The sequence below is a fragment of the Coregonus lavaretus genome, assembly GCF_964263955.1.
Source record: "Coregonus lavaretus genome assembly, chromosome: 35".
In the NCBI taxonomy this organism is placed as follows: Eukaryota; Metazoa; Chordata; class Actinopteri; order Salmoniformes; family Salmonidae; genus Coregonus; species Coregonus lavaretus.
Window position 1 is genome coordinate 2318347 of NC_140022.1, and position 25195 is coordinate 2343541.

General features: G+C 45.3%; 1 protein-coding gene across 1 annotated transcript; it reads right to left on the reverse strand.

Moving 5' to 3' along the window:
• On the reverse strand, nucleotides 1–25052 carry LOC311109659 (coiled-coil domain-containing protein 81-like; the record flags this gene model as incomplete). The annotated part of the gene is given in 15 exon segments (XM_084152615.1): nucleotides 1–139; nucleotides 4288–4413; nucleotides 4665–4891; nucleotides 9755–9833; nucleotides 10074–10243; nucleotides 10700–10807; nucleotides 11605–11751; nucleotides 12003–12114; nucleotides 16416–16533; nucleotides 17071–17116; nucleotides 17118–17246; nucleotides 17510–17769; nucleotides 19354–19507; nucleotides 24673–24734; nucleotides 24977–25052. Coding segments are annotated over 15 exon segments (1953 nt in total).
• Nucleotides 25053–25195: the final 143 nt, after the last annotated feature.

Consider the following 25195-nt stretch of genomic DNA (forward strand, 5'->3'; position numbering starts at 1 on the left):
CTACACCATGAGGCGAGAGCCAGGCATGTAGTGAGACTCTTTCCAGATGTTTGTCTCTCCACAGTTCTCTGTCTTCCTCTTGCACTGGTAACAGCGGCGGTACTGCTCACACTGGTCAATCAGCAGACTGCTCCCAGACCTGACAGAGACATTAGAGATCAACATCAGAATGTGGTGGTACAGACAGCAGATGTCAACTACAGTGCATTCGGAAAGTATTCAGACCCCTTGACTTTTTCCAAATTTTGTTACGTTACAGCCTTATTCTAAAATGGATTAAATTATTTTTTCCCTCATCAATCTACACACAATACCCCATAATGACAAAGTGAAAACATGTTTTTAGAAATTTTTGCAAAAAACTGAAATACCTTACTTACAGAAGCATTCAGACCCCTTGCTATGAGACTTGAAATTGAGCTCAGGTGCATCCTGTTTCCATTGATCATCCTTGAGATGTTTCTACAACTTGATTGAAGTCCACCTGTGTTCAATTGATTGGACATGATTTGGAAAGGCACACACCTGTCTATATAAGGTCCCACAGTTGAGAGCTCCGAGACAGGATTGTGTTGAGGCACAGATCTGGGGAGGCGACCAAAAAATGTCTGCAGCATTGAAGGTCCCCAAGAACACAGTGGCCTCCATCATTCTTAAATGGAAGAAGTTTGGAACCACCAAGACTCTTCCTAGAGCTGGCTTCCCGGCCAAACTCAGCAATCGGGGGAGAAGGGCCTTGGTCAGGGAGGTGACCAAGAACCCGATGGTCACTCTGACAGAGCTCCAGAGTTCCAATGTGGAGATGGGAGAACCTTCCAGAAGGACGGAAGCCACTCCTCAGTAAAAGGCACATGACAGCCCGCTTGGAGTTTGCCAAAAGTCACCGAAAGGACTCTCAGACCATGAGAAACAAGATTCTCTGGTCTGGTGAAAACCAAGATTGAACTCTTTGGCCTGAATGCCAAGCGTCACATCTGGAGGAACCCTGGCACCATCCCTACTGTGAAGCATGGTGGTGGCAGCATCATGCTGTGGGGATGTTTTTCAGCAGGAGGGACTGGGAGACTAGTCAGGATCGAGGGAAAGATGAACAGAGCAAAGTACAGAGAGATCCTTGATAAAAACCTGCTCCAGAGCGCACAGGACCTCCGACTGGGGTAAAGGTTCACCTTCCAACAGGACAACGACCCTAAGCACACAGCCAAGACAACGCAGGAGTGGCTTCGGGACAAGTCTCTGAATGTCCTTGAGTGGCCCAGCCAGAGCCTGGACTTGAACCCGATCAAACATCTCTGGAGAGACCTGAAAATAGCTGTCCAGCGATGCTCCCCATCCAACCTGACAGAGCTTGAGAGGATCTGCAGAGAAGAATGGGAGAAACTCCCAAATACAGGTGTGCCAAGCTTGTAGCGTCATACCCAAGAAGACTCGTGGCTGTAATCGCTGCCAAAATTGCTGCAACAAAGTACTGAGTAAAGGGTCTGAATACTTATGTAAATGTGATAGTTCTGGGGTTTTTTTAAAGAAAGTTGCAAAAAATAAAATAAAAACTGTTTTTGCTTTGTCATTATGGGGTATTGTGTGGATTGATGAGGGGAAAAAACAATTTAATCCATTTTATAATAAGGCTGTAACGTAACAAAATGTTGAAAAATAAAAGGGTCTGAATACTTTCCGAATGCTATTATGATAGTGATCGACTCAATCAGCCGGTCCCAAATCACTACCCTTTTCTCCCTCTTGACCCTAACCCCCGATGCTAGCATGTCTGAAGGGTCTATCTAAACAGTGTAGTGGTGTATCTGAAGGGTGTCAGTGGGTGCTGTAGGTGGGTGTGGTGCAGGAATCAGATGCAGGACGCAGAAAAATAAGTCCAATAGACTTTAGTGAAAAGCACACTCAAAATAACGAGTCAAACGCCCGGAGGCGAGAAAGTCCGCACACAGGCGAAAACCAAAAGGCGCACAAAACAGTGCGTAAATAACCTCCTAACACAGAGGAGGAAAATACGAAATGCACAAGGCAACAGTAGCGCACAAACACGACAGCGAAACAATCACACACAAACACAGACACACACAACGAGAACTAAATAGAACACTAACGAGGACTAACTAGACACAGGTGTACAACATCAAGACCAAACCAAACGAACATGAAACATAGATCGGTGGCAGCTAGTACTCCGGAGACGACGACCGCCGAAGCCTGCCCGAACCAGGAGGAGGAGCAGCCTCGGCCGAAACCGTGACAAAGGGTCTGTCTAAACAGTGTAGTGGTGTATCTGAAGGGTCTGTCTAAACATTGTAGTGGTGTATCTGAAGGGTCTGGATAGATATAAACAGTGTAGTGGTATATCTGAAGGGTCTGGATAGATATAAACAGTGTAGTGGTGTATCTGAAGGGTCTGGATAGATATAAACAGTGTAGTGGTGATATGAAGGGTCTGGATAGATATAAACAGTGTAGTGGTGTATCTGAAGGGTCTGGATAGATATAAACAGTGTAGTGGTGTATCTGAAGGGTCTGGATAGATATAAACAGTGTAGTGGTATGTCTGAAGGGTCTGGATAGATATAAACAGTGTAGTGGTATATCTGAAGGGTCTGGATAGATATAAACAGTGTAGTGGTATATCTGAAGGGTCTGGATAGATATAAACAGTGTAGTGGTGTATCTGAAGGGTCTGGATAGATATAAACAGTGTAGTGGTGTATCTGAAGGGTCTGTCTAAACAGTGTAGTAGTGTATCTGAAGGGTCTGTCTAAACAGTGTAGTGGTGTATATGAAGGGTCTGGATAGATATAAACAGTGTAGTGGTGTATCTGAAGGGTCTGTCTAAACAGTGTAGTGGTGTATCTGAAGGGTCTGGATAGATATAAACAGTGTAGTGGTATATCTGAAGGGTCTGGATAGATATAAACCGTGTAGTGGTGTATCTGAAGGGTCTGGATAGATATAAACAGTGTAGTGGTGTATCTGAAGGGTCTGTCTAAACAGTGTAGTGGTGTATCTGAAGGGTCTGGATAGATATAAACAGTGTAGTGGTGTATCTGAAGGGTCTGGATAGGTATAAACAGTGTAGTGGTGTATCTGAAGGGTCTGGATAGATATAAACAGTGTAGTGGTGTATCTGAAGGGTCTGGATAGGTATAAACAGTGTAGTGGTGTATCTGAAGGGTCTGGATAGGTATAAACAGTGTAGTGGTGTATCTGAAGGGTCTGGATAGGTATAAACAGTGTAGTGGTGTATCTGAAGGGTCTGGATAGATATAAACAGTGTAGTGGTATATCTGAAGGGTCTGGATAGGTATAAACAGTGTAGTGGTGTATCTGAAGGGTCTGGATAGATATAAACAGTGTAGTGGTGTATCTGAAGGGTCTGGATAGATATAAACAGTGTAGTGGTGTATCTGAAGGGTCTGGATATATATAAACAGTGTAGTGGTGTCCCTGAAGGGTCTGTCTAAACAGTGTAGTTGTGTATCTGAAGGGTCTGGATAGATATAAACAGTGTAGTGGTGTATCTGAAGGGTCTGGATAGGTATAAACAGTGTAGTGGTGTCTCTGAAGGGTCTGGATAGGTATAAACAGTGTAGTGGTGATATGAAGGGTCTGGATAGATATAAACAGTGTAGTGGTGATATGAAGGGTCTGGATAGGTATAAACAGTGTAGTGGTGTATCTGAAGGGTCTGGATAGATATAAACAGTGTAGTGGTGTATCTGAAGGGTCTGGATAGATATAAACAGTGTAGTGGTGTATCTGAAGGGTCTGGATAGGTATAAACAGTGTAGTGGTGTATCTGAAGGGTCTGGATAGATATAAACAGTGTAGTGGTGTATCTGAAGGGTCTGGATAGATATAAACAGTGTAGTGGTGTATCTGAAGGGTCTGGATAGATATAAACAGTGTAGTGGTGTTTCTGAAGGGTCTGGATAGATATAAACAGTGTAGTGGTGTATCTGAAGGGTCTGGATAGATATAAACAGTGTAGTGGTGATATGAAGGGTCTGGATATATATAAACAGTGTAGTGGTGTATCTGAAGGGTCTGGATAGATATAAACAGTGTAGTGGTATATCTGAAGGGTCTGGATAGATATAAACAGTGTAGTGGTGTATCTGAAGGGTCTGGATAGGTATAAACAGTGTAGTGGTGTATCTGAAGGGTCTGGATAGGTATAAACAGTGTAGTGGGAAAGCTTCCACCATATTGTTTCCACCTTACAGATCTGTAAACATGGAAGGGTTAGGGCTAACCCAGGTTGGGATTTGAGTACATTACCTGATGAATTCCTTCTCCTCTCGGTCTCGGTGGCGTTTCAGGTCAGCGCTGTGTCTCCAGGTCTCCTCCAGCGAGGCCCGCAGGTTATGTAGCTTCTCAAAGCGGTTGATATGGTCGTTTATCAGTCTGCCAGGAGAGAGAGGGAGGGGAAATATAGAAACAGAACATATGTAAAAGACATCTCATATAAAATGGCCTTTAACCTTTAACCTTGAACCATTGCACATAACACTTTTTTCTGCCTTCTCATTTTATTCACTCACTTTCTGAATTTCAAGTGGAGAATTTCACCCTCCCCACTCCCCCGTCTCTCCATTACTCCCTCTCTCTCCCTTTCCCCACACCTCTCTCCCCCCCTGCCTCCCCCTTCCACTCACTCCTTCCTGTTCCTGTTGAGCATCTCTCTCTCGTTCTTCTGTTTGGTGCAGCGGTTAAGGAGCTGCTCTTTTCTCTTGTTATTAGCCGTGGTCAGCTGTTCCTGGTAGACCTTCTCCGCCCGCTGCCTCTGCTCTGACAGCCCAGCAGGGGTACAGTCCAGCTGGCCGAACACAGGGCCGTCCGAGTCGGGCTGGTGCGCTGGGAGGCCCGTGCCCTGGCACTCCACCTGGTAGATACGTTAGTTAAATAACATCAGTTAGATTTGTGGAGCATCAAGATCATCAGATTACCTTTCTACTCAACCTGGGTGAAGATTACAATCACGGAGGAGCTCACAACTACTGGAAACTCATCTGTCATCTAAAACTACTGGAATCTCTCCTTTCATCTCAACTATGCCTCCCTGTTCTCGGTTAAGATCCATTAGATTAGCAGAGCATGAAGATCACCAGTGTGCTGGGATTGTTTTCTACTCAACCTGGACTAGAAATAGACACCACAGAGGAGCTGGACTACTGTTCAACCTGGACTAGACATAGACACCACAGAGGAGCTGGACTACTGTTCAACCTGGACTAGACATAGACACCACAGAGGAGCTGGACTACTGTTCAACCTGGACTAGACATAGACACCACAGAGGAGCTTGACTACTGTTCAACCTGGACTAGAAATAGACACCACAGAGGAGCTGGACTACTGTTCAACCTGGACTAGACATAGACACCACAGAGGAGCTGGACTACTGTTCAACCTGGACTAGAAATAGACACCACAGAGGAGCTGGAGTACTGTTCAACCTGGATTAGATATATACACCACAGAGGAGCTGGACTACTGTTCAACCTGGACTAGAAAAAGATACCACAGAGGAGCTTGACTACTGTTCAACCTGGACTAGAAATAGACACCACAGAGGAGCTGGACTACTATTCAACCTGGATTAGACATAGACACCACAGAGGAGCTGGACTACTGTTCAACCTGGACTAGAAATAGACACCACAGACGAGCTGGACTACTGTTCAACCTGGACTAGAAATAGACACCACAGAGGAGCTGGACTACTGTTCAACCTGGACTAGAAATAGACACCACAGACGAGCTGGACTACTGTTCAACCTGGACTAGAAATAGACACCACAGAGGAGCTGGACTACTGTTCAACCTGGACTAGAAATAGACACCACAGAGGAGCTGGACTACTGTTCAACCTGGACTAGAAATAGACACCACAGAGGAGCTTGACTACTGTTCAACCTGGACTAGAAATAGACACCACAGGGGAGCTGGACTACTGTTCAACCTGGACTAGACATAGACACCACAGATGAGCTGGATTACTGTTCAACCTGGACTAGAAATAGACACCACAGAGGAGCTTGACTACTGTTCAACCTGGACTAGACATAGACACCACAGAGGAGCTTGACTACTGTTCAACCTGGACTAGAAATAGACACCACAGAGGAGCTGGACTACTGTTCAACCTGGACTAGACATAGACACCACAGAGGAGCTGGACTACTGTTCAACCTGGACTAGAAATAGACACCACAGAGGAGCTGGACTACTGTTCAACCTGGATTAGATATATACACCACAGAGGAGCTGGACTACTGTTCAACCTGGACTAGAAAAAGATACCACAGAGGAGCTTGACTACTGTTCAACCTGGACTAGAAATAGACACCACAGAGGAGCTGGACTACTGTTCAACCTGGACTAGACATAGACACCACAGAGGAGCTGGACTACTGTTCAACCTGGACTAGAAATAGACACCACAGAGGAGCTGGAGTACTGTTCAACCTGGATTAGATATATACACCACAGAGGAGCTGGACTACTGTTCAACCTGGACTAGAAAAAGATACCACAGAGGAGCTTGACTACTGTTCAACCTGGACTAGAAATAGACACCACAGAGGAGCTGGACTACTATTCAACCTGGATTAGACATAGACACCACAGAGGAGCTGGACTACTGTTCAACCTGGACTAGAAATAGACACCACAGACGAGCTGGACTACTGTTCAACCTGGACTAGAAATAGACACCACAGAGGAGCTGGACTACTGTTCAACCTGGACTAGAAATAGACACCACAGACGAGCTGGACTACTGTTCAACCTGGACTAGAAATAGACACCACAGAGGAGCTGGACTACTGTTCAACCTGGACTAGAAATAGACACCACAGAGGAGCTGGACTACTGTTCAACCTGGACTAGAAATAGACACCACAGAGGAGCTTGACTACTGTTCAACCTGGACTAGAAATAGACACCACAGGGGAGCTGGACTACTGTTCAACCTGGACTAGACATAGACACCACAGATGAGCTGGATTACTGTTCAACCTGGACTAGAAATAGACACCACAGAGGAGCTTGACTACTGTTCAACCTGGACTAGAAATAGACACCACAGAGGAGCTGGACTACTGTTCAACCTGGACTAGACATAGACACCACAGAGGAGCTGGACTACTGTTCAACCTGGACTAGACATAGACACCACAGAGGAGCTGGACTACTGTTCATCCTGGACTAGACATAGACACCACAGAGGAGCTGGACTACTGTTCAACCTGGACTAGAAATAGACACCACAGAGGAGCTGGACTACTGTTCAACCTGGATTAGACATAGACACCACAGAGGAGCTGGACTACTGTTCAACCTGGACTAGAAATAGACACCACAGAGGAGCTGGACTACTATTCAACCTGGACTAGAAATAGACACCACAGAGGAGCTGGACTACTGTTCAACCTGGATTAGACATAGACACCACAGAGGAGCTGGACTACTGTTCAACCTGGACTAGAAATAGACACCACAGAGGACCTGGAGTACTGTTCAACCTGGATTAGATATAGACACCACAGAGGAGCTGGACTACTGTTCAACCTGGACTAGAAAAAGATACCACAGAGGAGCTTGACTACTGTTCAACCTGGACTAGACATAGACACCACAGAGGAGCTGGACTACTGTTCAACCTGGACTAGAAATAGACACCACAGAGGAGCTGGACTACTGTTCAACCTGGACTAGACATAGACACCACAGAGGAGCTGGACTACTGTTCAACCTGGACTAGACATAGACACCACAGAGGAGCTGGACTACTGTTCAACCTGGACTAGAAATAGACACCACAGAGGAGCTGGACTACTGTTCAACCTGGACTAGAAATAGACACCACAGAGGAGCTGGACTACTGTTCAACCTGGACTAGAAATAGACACCACAGAGGAGCTGGACTACTGTTCAACCTGGATTAGACATAGACACCACAGAGGAGCTGGACTACTGTTCAAACTGGACTAGAAATAGACACCACAGAGGAGCTGGACTACTGTTCAACCTGGACTAGACATAGACACCACAGACGAGCTGGACTACTGTTCAACCTGGACTAGAAATAGACACCACAGAGGAGCTGGTGTCAAGGTGTGCTGGATGTGGAAGGTGCGGGAATCAGGCGCAAGACACAGAAGCTTCGTACAACAGTCTTTAGTGATTAAATACGAGCAAAAGTGCCCGGAGACGAGCGATACGCACACAGGCGTAAACAAACAGGAAAAATACATAAGCGCACACAAAGTGCGAAAACCTCTCCTAACACACAAGGAGGGAAAACCAATACCGACACGTAGACAGGACGCTCAATAACACACAACACATGACTAACAAAACGAGAACTTATAGGACACATAATCAACGCTAACTAACCACAGGTGTACAACAATCAGACAAAAGCAAACGAACATAGAAACATACAACGGTGGCAGCTAGTACTCCGGGGACGACGACCGCCGAAACCTGCCCGAGCAAGGAGGAGGAGCAGCCTCGGCAGATTCCGTGACAGCTGGACTACTGTTCAACCTGGACTAGAAATAGACACCACAGAGGAGCTGGACTACTGTTCAACCTGGACTAGAAATAGACACCACAGAGGAGCTGGACTACTGTTCAACCTGGACTAGAAATAGACACCACAGAGGAGCTGGACTACTGTTCAACCTGGACTAGACATAGACACCACAGAGGAGCTGGACTACTGTTCAACCTGGACTAGAAATAGACACCACAGAGGAGCTGGACTACTGTTCAACCTGGACTAGAAATAGACACCACAGAGGAGCTGGACTACTGTTCAACCTGGACTAGAAATAGACACCACAGAGGAGCTGGACTACTGTTCAACCTGGACTAGACATAGACACCACAGAGGAGCTGGACTACTGTTCAACCTGGACTAGAAATAGACACCACAGAGGAGCTGTTCTGCATGTTGTTCCTCCTCTCCTCCTTTATCTCTCTGTTGTTCGTCTTTATGTAGTTCATGTCTAGCTCGACTATCCTTCTTTACCATGCATTTTACCTCCTCTTCCTCCCCATTTCTCCTTCCTCTTTCCCTCCCTCTCTATCCCTTCCCTTCTTTATCTTAAACCTCTCCATCTGTCTCCCCTCCCCTCCCCTCCCTGATCTGGTAGGTCTGGTAGGTCTGGTCTGGTAGGTCTGGTATGGTAGGTGTGGTCTGGTAGGTCTGTTTTGATAGGTATGGTCTGGTAGGTGTGGTCTGTTCTGGTAGGTATGGTATGGTAGGCGTGGTCTGGTAGGTCTGGTTTGGTAGGTCTGGTCTGGTAGGTCTGGTAGGTCTGGTCTGGTAGGTCTGGTCTGGTAGGTATGGTCTTGTAGGTATGGTCTGGTCTGGTAGGTCTGGTAAGTATGGTCTGGTAAGTCTGGTCTGGTGGGTCTGATCTGGTAGGTCTGGTCTGGTAGGGTCTGTTATGTTTGGTCTGGTAGGTCTGGTCTGGTAGGTCTGGTAGGTAGGGTCTGTTAGGTCTGGTGTGGTAGGTCTGGTAGGTAGGGTCTGGTAGGTATGGTCTGGTAGGTCTGGTAGGTAGGGTCTGTTAGGTCTGGTCTGGTAGATCTGGTAGGTAGGGTCTGGTAGGTCTGGTCTGGTAGGTATGGTCTGGTAGGTCTGGTCTGGTCTGGTAGGTCTGGTAGGTCTGGTCTGGTAGGTATGGTCTGGTAGGTTTGCTATAGAATATATGGTAGGATAGCCTCTTACCTGTATATCCAGGGCTTTCTTGTAGCAGCTAGTGTTCTTCTGTTTCAGGTGGAGTTGCTGGGACTTATGCAAGGTGATTCTGTGACACACAACAGCTATTCACACACTGTAGAAACTGAGCAATAGGCTGTACAATGACCACAGCCTTCTGTATGTACAGCAGAGACCACAGGCCTGTTTACATGGCTGCATGGCAACAAGTGCACTTCCTCTTAGACAAACATATTGATGTGGCACCCTACTCCCTTTATAGTGCACTGAAGAGCCCTGGAGAAAACAGAGTAGTGCACTACACAGGGAATGGGGTGCCATCACCTACTCCTGTGCCAGCTGGACCTGGTGTAGCAGGTCGATGAGCTCCTGATCCTGCTGAGTCATGCTGACCTGGTCCTCCCTCCACTCCACCTGGGCCCGCAGATCCTTCATGTAGCCGCGCTGCTTATGGACCCTGGGAGGGGTGAGGGGACGGCCCCCGAAGATGTACGAACCCTGTGGGGGGGAGGAGGTGTGTGTGAGTGGGGGGGTTCAACATCATCACAACATCATTAATTGATTAGTTTACACCAGGGCTGCCCAACCCTCTTCCTGTACATCTACCGTCCTGTGGGTTTTCAGTCCAACCCTCTTCCTGGAGATCTACCATCCTGTGGGTTTTCAGTCCAACCCTAATTTAACACACCTGATTCTACTTATTAGCTGCTCAACAAGACCTTAACTAGCTGAATCAGATATGCTAAATTAGGGTTGGACTGAAAACCTACAGGACAGTAGATCTCCAGGAAGAGGGTTGGGCAGCCCTGCTTTAGACCATTGGCTAAGTGTTGCAACTGTGCATAGACCTATGCATGCTAAATGCAGCAACTGAAAAGCCGTGAACCATTTGAACTCTAGAACATTTAAACCCCCTGAGGAAGAGTGTGCTGATTGGACAAGGCCTGGGCTCACATGGAAGTGGGAGGAGCGAGCAACCTTCTTCTCCTTCATGGCTTCAGACACTCCCAGGTTGAACGCTGCCACCTTCTGGTTGTTCTCACGTTTCTCCAGACGGTCCGCCTAACACACACACACACACCACATCACAGATACACACACACACCACATCACAGATACACACATCACCACACCATATTTTTTTACATTTACATTTTTAGTCATTTAGCAGACGCTCTTATCCAGAGCGACTTACAGGAGCAATTAGGGTTAAGTGCCTTGCTCAAGGGCACATCGACAGATTTTTCACCTAGTCGGCTCGGGGATTAGAACCAGCGACCTTTCGGTTACTGGGACAATGCTCTTAACCACTAAGCTACCTGCCGCCCATATCACAGATACACACACACACACGCCACATCACAGATACACACACACACGCCACATCACAGATACACACACCACAACACCACATCACAGATACACACACCACAACACCACATCACAGATACACACACACACACGCCACATCACAGATACACACACACACACACCACATCACAGATACACACACCACCACACCACATCACAGATACACACACACACACACGCCACATCACAGATACACACACCACCACACCACATCACAAATACACACACACACACACACACACAGAGGGACCACACACAGGCTCAGTGTCACCTCACTACTGAGTTTAATCTGACTACTGAGTTTAATCTGACTACTGAGTTTAATCTGACTGCAGGACTAAAACAGAAGTACAAATGCAGACTTTCCCTTGGTTTGTAGTCCAGGACTATTCTGTCTATTTATCATTCCAAGACACAGAATAAAAGACAACATGTAACATGTTCCTCATCTCATGGTCAGAGCATCATCAGAGTGGTGTTGGCCTCACCTGCTCCCTCTGCAGGTAGCACTGGTCTCTGCGCTGCTCGTTGAGCAGTAACACCCTCTCCTCCTCCTGCTGTTCCCTCAGCCTCTCTTCTGCCAGGTAATGGGGGATGTTACGCTGGGCACGCTGCATGCACAGGTAACACAACTCCTATAGGAAGGATAGGGGATGTTATATACACAGGTAACACAACTCCTATAGGAAGGATAGGGGATGTTATACTGTATACACAGTTAACAACTCCTATAGGGAAGGATAGGTGATGTTATACTGTATACACAGGTAACAACTCCTATAGGGAAACACACAGTTATTGATTGATTGATGAATTGATTGATTGATTTATACCCCTCACACACACTCACAAAAGCAGAGTGTCCGGCACACACACACACACACACCTGTCCAGCCCGGTTGTGGTCGACACAGGGAACGTCCAGGTGAGAGTCCCCCCTCTTCACCTTCCCCTGCTTCAGAGCAGCGCCCTGCAGTGGTAGGATAGACACTGTGGACCTACAGGACAGCAGGTTGGAAACAGATAGCAGTCCTGGGTTATCTTTCAGCTCAGGGGCTATTCGACCGCAGTCCTGGGTTATCTATTCCCATAGTGCACTACGTTTGACCAAAAGTAGTGCACTATATAGGGAAAAGGGTGCCATTTGGGATGCAGACAGTGTCTGTATGGACGGAGGAACGTCCAGAGGGGTTTAGTTTCAGAGCCCAGGGCCACGGGGCCGCTGTGGGGGGTACAGGGCAGGCCAAACCTCAGGGCCCTCAGCTCAGGGCTCACTGGCTGAATGATCAGGTGGTGACAGGTGAGGGACTGTCCCACACAGGGAGCGCTGCATCATTCATGGAGCTACTGCCCCAGGACAGTAACACAAGTACCCTCTCCTAGACTCCTGCAGATTGCCCAGGGGTGCGTTCCAATAATAGCTCCTGCGAAACTTGTTCACTACCCATAAATCTAAAAGCATTGAGTTGGAGGCATGGGGCTAGTGGGAGTTTCCACCATATTTCGTACACCAGTCTTTTCCTTTCAAATCAGTGAAGGGAAGTGAACAAGTGCACACTTTGGGAGGAAGGAGAGATCATTTGGACATAGCCTAGGTATTGGGTCAGAGAGCTAACACAAGTCTTCAGGTCTTAGTCAAGGCTACTCATTGAATTTAACTTATTTTTGGGTCATAGAGCTAATGCAATTCTTCAGGTCTCATACCAGGTTACTCACTGAATTTAACTTATTATTGGGAAAAACATATACAACTAGATATACAGTTGAAGTCGTAAGTTTACATACACTTGGGTTGGAGTCATTAAAACTCGTTTTTCAACCACTCCACAAATTTCTTGTTAACAAACTATAGTTTTGGCAAGTCGGTTAGGACATCTACTTTGTGCATGACACAAGTAATTTTTCCAACAATTGTTTAGAGACAGATTATTTCACTTATAATTCACTGTATCACAATTCCAGTGGGTCAGAAGTTTACATACACTAAGTTGACTGTGCCTTTAAACAGCTTGGAAAATTCCAGGAAATGATGTCATGGCTTTAGAAACTTCTGATAGGCTAATTGACATCATTTGAGTCAATTGGAGGTGTACCTGTGGATGTATTTCAAGGCCTACCTTCAAACTCATTGCCTCTTTGCTTGACATCATGGGAATATCAAAATAAATAAGCCAATACCTCAGAAAAAGAATTGTAGAGCTCCACAAGTCTGGTTCATACATGGGACAAAGATCTTACTTTTTGGAGAAATGTCCTCTGGTCTGATGAAACAAAAATATAACTGTTTGGCCATAATGACCATCGTTATGTTTGGAGGAAAAAGGGGGAGCTTGCAAGCCGAAGAACACCATCCCAACCGTGAAGCACGGGGGTGGCAGCATCATGCTGTGGGGGTGCTTTGCTGCAGGAGGGCCTGGTGCACTTCACAAAATAGATGGCATCATGAGGAAGGAAAATTATGTGGATATATTGAAGCAACATCTCAAGACATCAGTCAGGAAGTTAAAGCTTGGTCGCAAATGGGTCTTCCAAATGGATAATGACCCCAAGCATACTTCCAAAGTTGTGGCAAAATGGCTTAAGGACAACAAAGTCAAGGTATTGGAGTGGCCATCACAAAGCCCTGACCTCAATCCTATAGAACATTTGAGGGCAGAACTGAAAAAGCGTGTGTGAGCAAGGAGGCCTACAAACCTGACTCAGTTACACCAGCTCTGTCAGGAGGAATGGGCAAAAATTCACCCAATTTATTGTGGGAAGCTTGTGGAAGGCTACCCGAAATGTTTGACCCAAGTTAAACAATTTAAAGGCAATGCTACCAAATACTAATTGAGTGTATGTAAACTTCTGACCCACTGGGAATTTGATGAAATAAATAAAAGCTTAAATAAATAATTATATCTACTATTATGGTGGTCCTCTGTAGCTCAATTGGTAGTGAATGGCACTTGTAACGCCAGGGTAGTGGGTTCGATCCCCGGTACCACCCATACGTAAAAAGGTATGCAAACATGACTGTAAGTCGCTTTGGATAAAAGCTAAAACAGGGAATTTTTACTAGGATTAAATGTCAGTAATTGTGAAAAACTGAGTTTAAATGTATTTGGCTAAGGTGTAAGTACATTTCTGACTTCAACTGTACATTGGATCCCTAGAGGATAGCACTTAGAAGTGCTGATTAAAACACTTGTTTCCAAACTGGTTTTCTGTTACATTATGCAATCCGCCGTAGGCTGGGAGTGGGGTGTTGTGATACTGTCCTGGATTAACAGGTTTAGAGGAGAGACCAACCAGGGTGTTGTGATACTGTCCTGGATTAACAGGTTTAGAGGAGAGACCAACCAGGGTTTTGTGTTACTGTCCTGGATTAACAGGTTTAGTGGAGAGAACAACCAGGGTTTTGTGTTACTGTCCTGGATTAACAGGTTTAGAGGAGAGATCAAGCAGGGTTTTGTGTTACTGTCTTGGATTAACATGTTTAAAGGAGAGACCAACCAGGGTGTTATATTACTGTCTTGGATTAACAGGTTTAGAGGAGAGACCAACCAGGGTTTTGTGTTACTGTCCTGGATTAACAGGTTTAGAGGAGAGACCAAGCAGGGTTTTGTGTTACTGTCTTGGATTAACAGGTTTAAAGGAGAGACCAAGCAGGGTTTTGTGTTACTGTCTTGGATTAACAGGTTTAGAGGAGAGACCAACCAGGGTTTTGTGTTACTGTCCTGGATTAACAGGTTAAGAGGAGAGACCAACCAGGGTTTTGTGTTACTGTCTTGGATTAACAGGTTTAGAGGAGAGACCAACCAGGGTTTTGTGTTACTGTCTTGGATTAACAGGTTTAGAGGAGAGACCAACCAGGGTTTTGTGTTACTGTCTTGGATTAACAGGTTTAGTGGAGAGAGCAACCAGGGTTTTGTGTTACTGTCCTGGATTAACAGCTTTAGAGGAGAGACCAACCAGGGTCTTGTGTTACTGTCTTGGATTAACAGGTTTAGAGGAGAGACCAACCAGGGTTTTGTGTTACTGTCTTGGATTAACAGGTTTAGAGGAGAGACCAACCAGGGTTTTGTGTTACTGTCTTGGATTAACAGGTTTAGAGGAGAGACCAACCAGGGTTTTGTGTTACTGTCTTGGATTAACAGGTTTAGAGGAGAGACCAACCAGGGTTTTGTGTTACTGTCTTGGATTAACAGGTTTAGAGGAGAGACCAACCAGGGTTTTGTGTTACTGTCTTGGATTAACAGGTTTAGAGGAGAGACCACCCAGGGTTTTGTGTTACTGTCTTGGATTAACAGGTTTAGAGGAGAGACCAACCAGGGTCTTGTGTCACTCACTATCCTGGGACATGTCCCAAATGGCACGCTATACCCTGTGTAGTGCACTACTTTTGACGAGGGCCCTACATAACATATGGAATAGGGTGCCATTTGGGATGCAACCTATTTATGTGTGGTGATCTCGTTCATTCACCATGGTCAGTAGGAGATGAGGTTAGCAGTGAGGCGACAATAGCTGGGGTTAGCATTGAGACCAACAATAGCTGGGGTTAGCAGTAAGGCCTACAATAGCTGGGGTTAGCATTGAGGCCGACAATAGCTGGGGTTAGCATTGAAGCCGACAATAGCTGGGGTTAGCAGTAAGGCCTACAATAGCTCGGGTTAGCAGTGAGGCCGACAATAGCTGGGGTTAGCATTGAAGCCGACAATAGCTGGGGTTAGCATTGAGGCCGACAATAGCTGGGGTTAGCATTGAGGCCGACAATAGCTGGGGTTAGCAGTAAGGCCTACAATAGCTGGGGTTAGCATTGAGGCCGACAATAGCTGGGGTTAGCAGTGAGGCCGACAATAGCTCGGGTTAGCAGTGAGGCCGACAATAGCTGGGGTTAGCATTGAGGCCGACAATAGCTCGGGTTAGCATTGAGGCCGACAATAGCTGCGGTTAGCAGTGAGGCCGACAATAGCTGGGGTTAGCATTGAGGCTGACAATAGCTGGGGTTAGCATTGAAGCCGACAATAGCTGGGGTTAGCATTGAGGCCGACAATAGCTGGGGTTAGCATTGAGGCCGACAATAGCTGGGGTTAGCATTGGGGCTGACAATAGCTGGGGTTAGCATTGAGGCTGACAATAGCTGGGGTTAGCATTGAGGCCGACAATAGCTGGGGTTAGCATTGAAGCCGACAATAGCTGGGGTTAGCATTGAGGCTGACAATAGCTGGGGTTAGCATTGAGGCCGACAATAGCTGCGGTTAGCAGTGAGGCCTACAATAGCTGCGGTTAGCAGTGAGGCCGACAGTTACAGTACCTGTCAGTGTTGGTCTCTGCTGGAGGTCTGGGCTCAAGGTCATCAGTGAGAATGATCCCGTTAACCTTGGCTGGGCCCAGGGTTTGTCTGGATCTGGACCGCGGAGTCACCGGGGATTCTGGGTACACATGGTAACATAACAATAGGGGAGAGAAATAGATGTTCTGGGATACGCCCCTAAATCTAGATCATGTTATATTAGTTTATCTTTGTCTCCAACACAGGGTTATCAAGGTCAAGGGAGCCCAACACAGGGTTATCAAGGTCAAGGGAGCCCAACACAGGGTTATCAAGGTCAAGGGAGCCCAACACAGGGTTATCAAGGTCAAGGGAGCCCAACACAGGGTTATCAAGGTCAAGGGAGCCCAACACAGGGTTATCAAGGTCAAGGGAGCCCAACACAGGGTTATCAAGGTCAAGGGAGCCCAACACAGGGTTATCAAGGTCAAGGGAGCCCAACACAGGGTTATCAAGGTCAAGGGAGCCCAACACATATCTCTCACCAGAGACGTTATGCCCATTTAAACCCCTCAATCTGATCAAGATATACACTGAATTCATCCAAAGCAATTGAATAAGGCCATCAGTTGAATTTGGCCATAAAAACCCTTTAAGGTTTTAAGAGGACCAGATTACACCACTGTCTCTCCCTCACCACCATTCTCCTGCTTCCTGTCTGAGTTTGTCTGAACCTGGGCTAGGGGCCTCCTCTCCCCAGTCCTTCCCCCGCTGCTCGGAGGAGATCTTAGGGAGGATGATGGTGTTGCTGGTCCCTGGTCCCTGTATACTGGATCCTCTCCCAAACAGGAGAGAGTTGCTGGTGCCAGGTCTCTGGGATAGAGAGTGGAGTAGGGAGGATTGACATCAACACAAATACAAACGCAGATGCACTTGTACAATCATACACACCTGCTCTCTCTCTGTGTTTCTCGCATGCACGCACACACACACAGACAAACACACACAAACACACACATACTGTACACACACACACATACTGTACACACACACACACACACACACCCTACCGCCACCCAATCCCCATCCCCCACACACACACTATCTACATTACATATCTAATCCACCCTACTGACATTGGAGAGAGCCCGGAGCAGCTTCCCGCTGCCGTCCATGGCGGTGACAAAGTCGTGGTAGAACTTCATCTTGACTTTGCTCTGGCAGAACGACAGCTCTCCGATGGCGTGGACGGTGAAGAGGACTGAGCGTCCGGCGGCAACGGCTCTCAGCAACACCAGCAGAGTCTCTCTCACACAGCCCTCCACCACGTGACGCTCAAACGGGCTCTCCACAGACAGGGCTGTGAAGTTGAGCTGGACCACTGGCACGTCCCCTGCTGTGATGACAGATGGATGGCACACATTCCTAGTGCTAGTGTAATGGGCGGCAGGTAGCTTAGTGGTTAAGAGCGTTGTGCCAGTAAACGAAAGGTCGCTGGTTCTAATCCCCGAGCCGACTAGGTGAAAAATCTGTCGATGTGCCCTTGAGCAAGGCACTTAACCCTAATTGCTCATGTAAGTCGCTCTGGATAAGAGCGTCTGCTAAATGACAAAAAAAAATAAGAAATAATAATAATTAACCCGCTTGTCTGAGACCTGAAGAGTTGTGTTAGTTATCCAAGTTAAAGCTATAGGCTTTAGCTCATCGGGCTAACACAGTCGTTCATAGACAGACAACCTGGGTTGGATATGGATCAGGCACACCAAGATGTCTATCTCTATTCCATTCCCAACAGGCTCTCCACAGACAGACACATTAACACCAAGATATCTATCTCTATTCCATTCCCAACAGGCTCTCCACAGACAGGGCTGTATAGTTGAGCTGGACCCTGCAGTGATGATGGATGGCACAGGCACACACACGGAAATGCAATGACTAGAACGGACGGACGGTTATTGTGTTGTTCCTGCTAAAAGCAACACCTGGATCTAGACACACAGGGTTTTCTCATTCATTCCCTTTCATCATACTGTTTCTATGGGACACATTGCTGGTCTCAGTGTAACATACTGTTTCTATGGGACACATTATACCAGTGTAACATACTGTTTCTATGGGACACATTGCTGGTCTCAGTGTAACATACTGTTTCTATGGGACACATTATACCAGTGTAACATACTGTTTCTATGGGACACATTGCTGGTCTCAGTGTAACATACTGTTTCTATGGGACACATTATACCAGTGTAACATACTGTTTCTATGGGACACATTGCTGGTCTCAGTGTAACATACTGTTTCTATGGGACACATTATACCAGTGTAACATACTGTTTCTATGGGACACATTGCTGGTCTCAGTGTAACATACTGTTTCTATGGGACACATTATACCAGTGTAACATACTGTTTCTATGGGACACATTGCTGGTCTCAGTGTAACATACTGTTTCTATGGGACACATTGCTGGTCTCAGTGTAACATACTGTTTCTATGGGACACATTGCTGGTCTCAGTGTAACATACTGTTTCTATGGGACACATTGCTGGTCTCAGTGTAACATACTGGAAGTGGTTCATTAAACAAACCACATTTATGGGATGATTAACATTTAAACCGCTTTCCTGGGACCTGAAGAATTGCATTCGTTCCCCAAGTTAATGCCTAGGCTTTAGCTCAGCGGGCTATCAGAACAATATTGTATAGCACACAGACACACAACTCAGGCTTGATATCTGCGGTCGCTCACATAAGCGCGCCAGCATTGACAGAAGATGTCTTGTGTGTGTCTGTGTGTGTTTGCGTGTCTGTGTGTCTGTGTGTCCGTGTGTGTGTGTGTGTCTGTGTGTCTGTGTGTCTATGTGTCTATGTGTGTGTGTGTATTGTATGAGTGTGTATTGTGTATGTGTGTGTGTGTCTGTGTGCGTACTCATGTGTGTGTGTGTGTGTGTGCTTGGCCCATCGCCACTCACCTGCAGACAGCGGTTTGACCTGCTTGAGGCCGTGTGACTGGGACAGCTTCTCAGAGAGCAGGAAGATGGGTCGCTGGATCAAAACAAACTTGTTGCCTACGTCCAGCTTCTGCTGAGAGAAGGTGAAGGTTCCCAGGCCTGGGATGTAGACCCCCTGGACAGACAGACAGACAGACAGACAGACAGACAGACAGACACAAACAACAAGTTCTCAACCAGTTCTCCTAGACCTGATGATGACTATAGCTGAAGGACGTCATGGTAACGCCTCTACTATTTATGATATGTCATGTTCACTTTCCTAATGCCTAGCCTAACTTTCCTCAGAGCTGAAAGATTTCTTAATCTCACTGAAAATCAGGCCATAGAATAGTTGCCAGCTTCAAATCTATGTTACATGTAAAATAGTCCAATTTCAGAGTTTATAGTCATCCTCTATGACCAGGGGAGTCGCCACACACAATACACACACACACACACACACACAATACACACTCACACACAATACACACACATAATATACACACACAATACACACACACACAATACACACACACACAATACACACATAATACACACACACACATTATACACACACACAATACACACTCACACAATACACACACACACATAATACACACACACACACAATACACACACACATACACACACACACACATAATACACACACACACACACACACATAATACACACACACACAATATACACACACACACACAATACACACACACAATACACACACACACAATACACACACACATACAATACACACACACACACACACACACATAATACACATACACACACACACATAATACACACACACACAATACACACACACACACACACACACATATTACACACACACAATACACACTCACACAATACACACTCACACAATACACACTCACATAATACACACACACACACAATACACACTCACACAATACACACACACACACACAATACAAGACCAAAAATGTAAAGTAAGCAACAACAAAAAGAGTTGACTGAAATCATTCCAATCCCAATTAAAATGCAACAGCTGTTTACCGTATTGGCTGACTGGCTGGCTTTACTGGCTGACTGGCATCGCTCAGAGAGCAGCTGGCACCCTGTGCCCTTTTCCTCTCACTTTCAGAAAGCAGAGACAGTGCCCGTTTTCTTTGCCAGTCAGCCGTTTAGGCAGTGCGCCGATTGCTTTGAGATTGATGTCGGCATTTGAACTCGGCCTTGTAAGCCTTGTTGTAATCTGATAGCCAGGGGTTAATTGAATTGGGAATTGGGAGGTGAGGGAGCCGTCGTTTTTTTGGTGACCATTCGAAATCAAAAGCTATTTTATTGCTATTAAAATATAGGCTGTGATAGTTGTAGGCCTAATTGATATTTGTATTCATTTGCCCTGTAGGCTAGTGCAATTTTGGTTTCATGTATTGCTATGAAAATAAACACAACTGAACAACTTGTTATTTAGAGCATTTCCCTAAAATACATGTCCTGTTATTGGCTTCAAAGACAATAACAATTGTAGGCTATAACAAATGTACATTGTCATACAGTGAGTGAATGATAATTGACATAACGTCTTGCTGTAGACCTACTTCATCGTCCCTTCCTGTAGCCTACCTGCCTCTGGCATCATGCATTTCCACCTCTCACTCTATCAATCTTGCTTGTCCATCTTCCTCAATTAAAATGAGATATTTTTACAGATCCATCTTGTTGGCAAAACGTCATTAAATATTGCTAACTTATTTAGCTTTAGTGAAGATGTAAGGTTGTTTTTTAACTATAATAAACACCCAGATAATCCAACTGCTCAAGCAACATAATAGTTCACGGGAGGGAAAATGCGGGAGCGGCCCCTTCTTTGGCTACTACGTTGCAATCAATATTCTCGGAGCCCCCTTGTTGATACAATGTTTCAATATTCGCAGAATGTTTCCCTTCCCTGGCGATGAATTAAAATGCAAAAATGAACTGGGCGCACACATGAGGAACATCTCTGAATGCAACGCAACGAGACAATGTTGGTGGGAAACACACGAGACAATGACACTGTCATGGTACACTGTAGGCCTCGCCGTTCCACAAGGGTGGCTTCATACAGCCTATAGCGGGGATCGGCAAACCTTTTTCATGTGGAGCGCCAATTTACAATTGATCCTACCATTTCTAAAGATCTGCGTACCAGTTATGATTTTCATATATGCATTGTAGGCTATCTAACTGTGCCCAAAACACTTCGAACTGCCCACAAACGAAATAATTACATTCAGTGCATTCGGAAAGTATTCAGACCTGTTCCAGATTTTGTTACATTACAGCCTTATTCTAAAATTGATTACATTTCCCTCATCAATCCACACACAATACCCCATAATGACAAAGCAAAAACAGGTTTTTAGAAATGTTTGCCAATTTATATATGTTTTACTGAAATATTACATTTACATAAGTATTCAGACCCTTCACTCAGTACTTTGTTGAAGCACCTTTGGCAGCGATTACAGCCTCGAGTCTTCTTGGGTATGATGCTAGAAGCTTGGTACACCTGTATTTGGGGAGTTTCTCCCATTCTTCTCTGCAGATCCTCTCAAGCTCGGTCAGGTTGGATGGGGAGCGTCACTGCACAGCTATTTTTAGGTCTCTCCAGAGATGTTCGATCGGGTTCAAGTCAGGGCTCTGGCTGAATCACTCAAGGACATTCAGTCACTTGTCCCGAAGCCACTCCTGCGTTGTCTTGGCTGTGTACTTATGGTAGTTGTCCTGTTGGAAGGTGAACCTTCGCCCCAGTCTGAGGTCCAGAGCGCACTGGAACAGGTTTTCATCAAGGATCTTTCTGAACTTTGCTCCGTTCATCTTTCCCTCGATCCTGACTAGTCTCCCAGAAAAACATCCCCACAGCATGATGCTGCCACCACCATGCTTCACCGTAGGGATGGTGCCAGGTTTCCTCCAGACGTGACGCTTGGTATTCAGGCCAAAATGTTCAATCTTGGTTTCATCAGACCAGAGAATCTTATTTCTCATGGTCTGAGAGTCCTTTAGGTGCCTTTTGGCAAACTCCAAGCGGGCTGTCATGTGTATTTTACTGAGGAGTGGCTTCCCTCTGGCCACTATACCATAAAGGCCTGATTGGTGGAGTGCTGCAGAGATAGTTGTCCTTCTGGAAGGTTCTCCCATCTCTACAGAGGAACTCTGGAGCTCTGTCAGAGTGACCATCGGGTTCTTGGTCACCTCCCTGACCAAGGCCCTTCTCCCCCAATTGCTCAGTTTGGCTGGGCGGCCAGCTCTAGGAAGAGTCTTGGTGGTTCCAAACTTCTTCCATTTAGGAATGATGGAGGCCACTGTGTTCTTGGGGACCTTCAATGCTGCAGAAATTTTTTGGTACCCTTCCCCAGATCTGTGCCTAGACACAATCCTGTCTCGGAGCTCTACGGACAATTCCTTCGACCTCATGGCTTGGTTTTTGCTCTGACATGCACTGTCAACTGTGGGACCTTATATGGACAGGTGTGTGCCTTTCCAAATCATGTCCAATCAATTTAATTTACCACAGGTGGACTCCAATCAAGTTGTAGAAACATCTCAAGGATCATCAATGGAAACAGGATGCACCTGAGCTCAATTTCGAGTCTCATAGCAAAGTTTCTGAATTCATATGTAAATAAGATATTTCTGTTTTTGCTTTGTCATTATGGGGTATTGTGTGTAGACTGATGAGAAAAAAAATATCTAATCCATTTTAGATTAAGGCTGTAATGTAACAAAATGTGGAAAAAGGGAAGGGGTCTGAATACGTTCCGAATGCACTGTAGCTGGCTGCTAGACAGAGGCGCTGTCCATTCATCACTCCGTCACGGAGCTCCACAATGCCTGTACCGAGGCGCTGTCCATTCAGCGGTGCTGAATCACGGGCGTGGCCTTAGCACCCTTTAAAAAGGCATGTGTAGATTTTCCTTTTGTATTTCGTGATTTTCGTCATTCTTTAGTCGAGTTTCTCTTCATGCGTCCCTGTCGATTGTAAGCCTACTGTGAGTAAGTCTGATGTAGGCTATGCCTTTTATTTCAATGCCAGTGGAGTAAAGTACTTAAGTAAAAATACTTTAAAGTAGTACTTAAGTCGTTTTTGGGGGGTATCTGAACTTTACTTTACTATTCATATTTTTGACTACTTTTACTTTTACTCCACTACATTCCTAAAGAAAATAATGTACTTTTTACTCCATACATTTTCCCTGACACCCAAAAGTACTAGTTACATTTCGAATGCTTAGCAGGACAGACATTTTTTCCAATTCACACACTTATTAAGAGAACATCCCTGGTCATCCCAACTGTCTCTGATCTGGCGGACTCACTAAACACAAATGCTTCAATTGTAAATTATGTCTGAGTGTTGGAGTGTGCCCCTGGCTATCCGTAAAATAATAAAACAAGAAAATGGTGCCCTCTGGTTTGCTTAATATAAGGAATGTAAAATGAGTTATACTTTTACTTTTACTTTTGATACTTAAGTATATTTTAGCAATTACATTTACTTTTCATACTTAACTGTATTTAAAACCAAATATTTTAGACTTTTACTCAAGTAGTATTTTACTGGGTGACTTTCACTTTTACTTGAGACCTTTAAACCTGATATTGCAGTGATAATTAATGGTGTTCCACAGACCTTTAACCCTGATATTGCTGTGATAATTAATGGCGTTCCACAGACCTTTAACCCTGATATTGCTGTGATAATTAATGGCCGTTCCACAGACCTTTAAACCTGATATTGCTGTGATAATTAATGGCCGTTCCACAGACCTTTAAACCTGATATTGCTGTGATAATGAATGGCCATTCCACAGATCTTTAAACCTGATATTGCTGTGATAATTAATGGCCATTCCACAGACCTTTAAACCTGATATTGCAGTGATAATTAATGGCCTTTCCACAGACCTTTAAACCTGATATTGTGGTGATAATTAATGGCCGTTCCACAGACCTTTAAACCTGATATTGCTGTGATAATTAATGGCCATTCCACAGACCTTTAAACCTGATATTGCGGTGATAATTAATGGCCTTCCACAGACCTTCAAACCTGATATTGTGGTGATAATTAATGTCTGATGTCATTTAGTTTGTTTTTGCTATTCTTCAATTAGCATTTTAGAGTTTTTAAATGAAATGCAGTAAATGTGCTTCAACCTCCTAAAAAAATCCTACTTTGCCATACCCTAGGTTTAGCTGAACGGACTGACCACTGACTATGGCTATGGCTACTTTCTGAAGTGCTCTCACCTTTTGCAAGGTCATCTGTCTCTCCACGAAAGATGACACGTTTGACCAAATGCTGTCAACGTCTGGAATAAAGGGGAACATTTTCAGACTGATTTTCAGAAAATAAAAATTGCTTATATAGCTAAATGCTTAAAAAATGTAGCATAAATCAAATGACATGCACACCTTGATTGTAAATTGCACAAAGTTTGCAAACAAATGCGCATAGCCTAGGTGTTGTTATGATGCTGCAAGGTGGGCTATATATTAGCGTATATTTTCTACAGTACAATAAAATAGGCTAGAAAGTGGGTTCTGTCCTGACCGTTTTCTGAGAGCTGAGAGATGGTTGGAAAGGAGTTCCTCTCCGCCTCCGACACCACGGACAGCAAGTCGGTCATCTTGACAATTAGAGGAAGTGTTGCAAAAGATCTTTAAAAAAAAGAAAAGAGAACTAGAATTGTTTCAGCTCAATCCACGGACTTCCAGATTCGGCTCAATCCACCCATTTCCAGACAGCACATTACAGTGCGTCTCCTCGGGT